The sequence below is a fragment of a genome, unplaced genomic scaffold (assembly GCF_019419815.1).
Source record: "Pyrus x bretschneideri cultivar Hongxiangsu unplaced genomic scaffold, Pyrus_bretschneideri_v1 Contig4, whole genome shotgun sequence".
NCBI lineage: Eukaryota > Viridiplantae > Streptophyta > Magnoliopsida > Rosales > Rosaceae > Pyrus > Pyrus x bretschneideri.
This window is the reverse complement of record NW_025999723.1, coordinates 12,416,373-12,422,669: the sequence shown is the minus strand read 5'-3', so window position 1 is coordinate 12,422,669 and position 6,297 is coordinate 12,416,373. Positions and strand designations below refer to the sequence as shown.

General features: G+C 36.4%; 1 protein-coding gene across 1 annotated transcript; it reads right to left on the bottom strand.

Annotated features, from left to right (window-relative positions):
- Positions 1–694: 694 nt before the first annotated feature.
- On the bottom strand, positions 695–2,581 carry LOC103932258. Its single transcript, XM_009341810.3, has 5 exons — positions 2,185–2,581; positions 1,902–2,107; positions 1,712–1,810; positions 1,534–1,607; positions 695–1,069 (listed from the first exon to the last, which is right to left on the bottom strand). Exons 1-5 carry the CDS (start codon positions 2,477–2,479, stop codon positions 844–846), a joined length of 900 nt encoding a protein of 299 aa, XP_009340085.2. The 5' UTR covers positions 2,480–2,581; the 3' UTR covers positions 695–843.
- Between the last annotated feature and the right edge of the window lie 3,716 nt (positions 2,582–6,297).

Here is a 6,297-nt window from a genome sequence, read left to right as displayed (position 1 = left end):
AACCTAGCTAACTAGCGTCAAAATGTCAACCTTGACTTTGTGGCAGGTGCAAAAGGGTGTTTCAATGGACCATTTTCTAACTCAAGACAAACTGCAATGAAAGATCAAAACAATGTTAATTCAATTAAAATGATAAATTATTGGGGGGATTATGTTTGGCCTGACCCTTAGGCCCCTTCGGTTGAAGATGACTTTTTTGTTAAAGGGCTATGTTTGACCTATGACCTTTTGACTCTTAGGTTGGAGGTGATATAAAATATAGTCTAGCACTGTTCATTAAAATATAATTTTTTACAGAGCTATAAGGCTAAACATGGCCCTTTGGCCCTCCTTGCACAACATCAGCTCAAATAAGCTCGTCGACCTATTTTCAAGTTTGGTTCAAATGAATAATTCAAGCTCAAAGCTTGGTTTCGCTCGTTTTTAATCGGAACTCAAAGCTTTGTTTGGCTTGAATGAATTGATTTTATAGAGAAGCTCGAACTTCAGTTTGGCTCAGCTCCAAGACATTGTATTTTAAGAAAATGAATGTAATATTTGGATTTATGAGCCTAAACTACCAAAAGCTCAAGCTCGGTTCATTTTCCTAGCAAGCCTGATATACAAACCCAGCTGGAACGAGACGAAAACAAGTTGAGCTCGAAATGTTTCGAGCCGATTTACAGCCCTACACTAGTTTCGTTTATGAAACACATTTTCTTCCAACTCATTTTCTTTAACATTCTTGAAAATCAGCCACTGTAAACTAATAGACAAGCAAATGGAAAAAAACATGGTTACAGATTAAATGTGATTTCACTGAAAAACAAACGGAAATTCCTAGAGTGCGTTCTATTTTCAGACTCAGTACAAGTCTAAGGACTCTATCACACGACGAGCTTGGATGTGAAGTGCAGTTAGTCTCTGCTCCGGATCAAGAGTCGAACCAAACTGACTGGCTGCCCATATCAAGGAAGCAGATTTCTCACCCAAAAGCCGCCTTATGTCCTCATGTACAGTTGCCAAGGGTGGCCTATCCCTCCCATTTACGTGACCAATGAGCAGCAGCAAGAACTCTCCACATTTCAACCTAATCAAATGCAACAGGTGTTTTTCTTCAGTGTGCATTATATTAGCAACGAAAGATGGCCCCGTTACTCAATTGACAAACATGAAAATGAGCAACAGGACATAGCTCAACTTAAAACCTAGAAGGTTAGGAAAGACGGGATTTTATCAAGACTTGTCAAATGCAAGCCGAAAAATGGCATAACTCATGATAAAGATGCAAGGATTATGATGAAGAACTAGCACACACAGGACACAGCAATCGTCTGGCTACCACACCTATTTTTGCCAATCACCTCAGAATTTATCAAGAGGACTACTCATTCAAAAGACTTTACCCTCCAAAAACTACACTAAGCAGATAGAGCTTCAAATCCCAATTCAGGACAATGAGAACACCATCTCAACATCATAATTCCAGATATTGTGCACTCGAAATTAACATAAGAAAAAATAAAGCAAGCACAAGAGAAAATAAATCAAAACCTGAGATTCTCATCAACTTGCTTATCTCTTATGAGCTCTGCCACCTCCTCAATACCATGAAAAGTCTCAAAATCCTGCGCATTACACAAAAACAAAGACAATCGAAGCATAAAACACCATCACCACTCCAAAACCAAGCACAATAAAATTGAACCAAAACTTCAGTTTGAAGCTTTACCATTTGATTAGCTGATGAATCCAACATAATAGAAATCAAAGCATCCAAACAAGCTCCTTGCTCAATCACGCCGCGAGTCGGTAATATATTCATCAACACCTACACAAAAAACAATTACAGAAACTACATTTTCATCTCAGAAATCCAACCTCCACAGATTTTGGTTGAGGGTTGTGGCTACATTGAGTACCTGAATGGCTTTGTGCTGGTGAGCCAAGACCGCGCTGTCTGGATGAAGCAGGCAGCAACCCTCCAAAACCCTAAGCGCGAGCGAGACCTCGGAATCGGTTGAAGGGCTCGTGATTTTCAGCGGCTCGACGCCGAAAATGTGATCCAAATTCCGAACGATCTCATCGCCCGAATCTTTCAGCGAGTGCTGAAACAGCACCGGCACCACTGTAAAACAATAATTAAATCAATTGCAATAACAGAAGATTAAACAGAAATTACGATGTTTGTAACTTTCTGGTTACCTTGAAGCTCGGGGAGCGATTGGGTCTGAGAGAAGAGGTTGATGGTTGAGTCGGTCTCGGCGACCGATCGGAGGAACTTAAGTAGACCGCGGAGGCCGCGGACACGGAGGAACGAGAACTCGGCGCGAACGTCGCGCAGCCCGCTGCGGAGCGCGAGCGTGACCTCGCGGTACACTCTCTGCTGGGTCAACGAGTTGACCAGATCGCCGACGGCGGTGGATGGCGGTTCTTGTTCAGATCCGGACGAGGCCTTCGGTGTTATTCCCTCGCTCCATAGCGGCTTCTTCAAGTACATCGCTCAGTCTCCACTCCCAACTCCGGAGAATTATTCCTTTCTCTTTCTGGCTTTGTCTACGGAAATGTTCGGATCCAAACGACGACCGTTTCGGCCCTCTTTGGGCCCCTTTTCGGCCCCATAACACAGGCTAACAAACGACGACGGTTCGGTGTAGCATTGTAAGTTTCACAGGCTAACAAACGACGACGGTTCGGTGTAGCATTGTAAGTTTCACAGGCTAACAAACGACGACGGTTCGGTGTAGCATTGTAAGTTTCCAAGTCCTGTCTCACATATCCTTGCCGGTCACGTGATTACTCAAATTAAGGGGCGTGCTATTCATGCACATTTTTTATTTTTTACGCATTCTTTTAATTTTTGATTTTTAAATTAAATAAATCGAAGAATATTAAATAACAAAAATTAGCACATATTATGTGAGAAGTGAAAAAAGACATATGGATAACACACCCATATTTTTACTTAATTACTTAAACAAGAAATCATATTAAACTAAGTCTTATTGCACACACCTTTGCACGCTGGGAAGGCCTCTTAGTATTATGGAGATATTTTTCAATATGATCAGAACACGGGATGATACACCACGTGTCATTATACAAATAGTGAGATATGTGTATTAAAAAATTATTAACTTAAAAATAAAATTTCCTACCACTTACATAAAAACACGTGATATACCATCTGTGTTCCTGTTACAATGAAAATTTTCTTGTTATTATGGGCGCTTAGCGCCCCTAGAGATTGTTTAGGTTAATTTTTTATGAGATATTTTTATATAATGGAGATGGGAGAGTCCTTTTATATTTATCAAACTGTATAAAAATATTTTTAATTTTGTTTTTTCAATTATGTGAAAAAAGATTTTGGATGTTTTGAGATAAATTCTAGAGTTCCCCTTTTTTTTTTAAAAAAAAAATTGAATTAGAACAATCTATGGCATGTTTACTAATCCGTAATTAAATTGAGAGGAATTGGATTGAGGGGGAATGAAAACTAGGTTGATTACTATATTCCCCTAACATAAATAAATTATTTTCATACTAATTAATTAAATTAAATTCTTAATTAAATTTATATAATAAAATTCATCTATATAAGCATATATATAAATATGTTTTATTTATTTATTAAAAGATGGCAAGAATAATGTTCAGTCCATATAAGTTGTTTACTAATTCACTTCAATCGGAATGAAAACTAAGTTGATGACTAAATTGCCCTTACATAAATAAATTATTTTCATACTAATTAATTAAATTAAATTCTTCATTAAATTTATATAATAAAATTATCTATATGAAAATGTATAAATAGGTTTTATTTCTTTATTAAAAATGACATAATGAGTGTCAAATGAAGGGGCAACGTTGGGATAATAAGAAATAAGTGAGGGTATAATAGGAATAAAAGATGCATTCCCGATTCCCTTACCCTCAGGGAATTCAAATACCTCACAAAATTAGGGAATCCTGTTCCTCCAATTTCAGGAATTGGATTCCTTGTTTCGTGTGGGCTCCACCACTTTTTTATTCCTTAAAATTTAGTAAACACCGTGTAATCAGACTTCAATTCCCTTTCCTTATTTCAATTACCCTTACGTAAACGTGCCACTAATGTATTCCCATGCTCTTGACTCAAAACTTATGTGCCTTTATTTACCATTAATAGGAGGAAAGAGAAAAATTCGAAACTATTAAAATATAATAATGGTTCTCTAATCCCGTTACTGATTATGGTTACCTGGTCCTACAAATAACTAATTTCATATAAGTATATCACAATTTACGAAGGGAATTGTTATTGGCACTCCAAAAATCTCATTCTACACTCCAAACTTTCTATATTTGAAAAGAAAAATACACTTGTGAGAAGTGTAGAATAAGATTTTTGAAATGTCAATAACACTTTCCTTCACAAATACATATTTCTTCTCTTTTTAATGCTCACAAATACATTGACATCATCACTCGTTATTTTATTTCTTCTCTTATGCTTTTTAGATGTTAAGCTCTTTGGAAAATATACTAAAATGAACAATTATTTATGTCGTCACTATTTGATTATTGTGATTATTGATATAGAACAGATGACCGAGTGGATTAAATACGAAACATACCGAAGAAAGAAAAAAGAACGCACCAGGAATTTAAAAATTTGGCGTCCGAGCTTCGTTTTGGGTGCATAATACATTTCTGGAAAGAGCATGACATTCCTTTTCAAACTCATTGTTTCTTTGTCACATAGGGTGGATTTTAGCCATCCGAGATTGTTTAAACATCCAAAACATCATTTTAAAGTCTGTAATAAAAATCGAATTTTTGGTTTTCTGTACAATTTATGTCATTTCAATTTTCATAGGACCACAAAACTTACACGGGGCTGAGTTGCTTAATTAAGCCTTTTGGCTTCTAGTGTAATACACATTCAAAATTAATCAAATACACCTTTCGATTTTCTCCTACACACTGGTGAATTCTAGAACATTGTTCTTCAATGGTTTATGTAGACTTGTAAACGGGTCAGGTTTATTGGATTTGGATCGGGTTCAATCCGACCTGTTAAGTTAACAGCTCATCCAAACTCAACCCGTTAAGTTCACGGATCATCTAAACCCAACCTGTTAAGCTAATAGATCATCCGTCTCACCGTTAACAATTTTTTTTTTTTTTTTTTTTTTTTTAACATTCCATCCAATCTGCAGAGAAATAGAAAGCTCTGCCTTCTAGTTTGAGAGAGAGAGAGAGAGAGAGAGAGAGAAATCGGTGCAGTCTGTACAAACTGCATAGTGCCGGCTGCTCCAAATTCAGCTACCCAAGAAGCCCCATATCAACAAGCAGCTCCAGATGGCGATCCATGGCGATCCGTGGCGATGGCTTCGGAGCCCGACTCCTCCTCTTTTGCTCCGTCAATAGATTCTGAACCCAATCCCACCGCCGATACAAACCCCGCCGGGTCCTCCCCCCCTCTCTCTCTAGGAAATTAACAGAAAATGGAAATTTAAAGTTCCAATCTTTGTTTGGATTGTTAATTTGCACTGTGAAATTTATGAGATTGCAGACAACTTATTGGTAAGATGAGGAAGATAACCGAAGCTAGAAGGGAAGGAGTACATAAATCTAGAGCAACACGTGCACGAGAAAGAGTCGTGAGGGACATAAGGTTTTTCTATTAAGACTATTGAAATTACACAAAAATTCTTAATAACAGGTGTTAATGGATGGTTAACGGGTTTTTTGGGTTTATCCAAAATGAGCAGGTATTTAACGGATAATTAACAGGTTAACCTATTAACCACTCGACCCGTTTAACACTCATCCAATTTTAACGGATCAGATCAGGTCGGGTTAAAAATGCTAGGCCTAGGTTTACGTTTGTATCCCCTGTTGGCTTTGTGCTGCGTCATTATTGTCATCAATCTTCGTTTGCTGTGTAGTCAATATTTTTTTTAATAAGTTGTTAATATTTAATTTCATGAATTCAACAATTATAATTTAATTTCTAATTATTTTGCGCAATCGCTCAAGCTGTTTTTAAATAATGAATCTAGTGAATAAACTCTCCACCATATACTACACTTTCTACAGATTCAAGCTCTAATTTTAGAAAGCTTTAATGAAAAAGATTTGGGTTAAATTTATTTTAATAAAAAATCATCTTATGACTTTATTTAATAAAAATAACTTGAAATTTAGTAAAAATGACAAAGATTTAATGTAATAAAAAAATAAAAATTAATGAAAATAATTTCAAAAATTTAAATCATAACCCAAAAAAAACCAGGTAATACATTTATTTAATGGTTAAATCAAAGC

What these genes read in the sequence shown, in the direction of transcription:
- LOC103932258 (XM_009341810.3), bottom strand. Translation starts at nt 2,479, where the DNA reads ATGTACTTGAAGAAGCCGCTATGGAGCGAGGGAATAACACCGAAGGCC. An exon ending in ACCAGCACAAAGCCATTCAG is followed by an intron (nt 1,811 to 1,901) that starts GTACTCAATGTA and finishes TTTTTTGTGTAG; the next exon opens with GTGTTGATGAATATATTACC. An exon ending in ATTCATCAGCTAATCAAATG is followed by an intron (nt 1,608 to 1,711) that starts GTAAAGCTTCAA and finishes TGTAATGCGCAG; the next exon opens with GATTTTGAGACTTTTCATGG.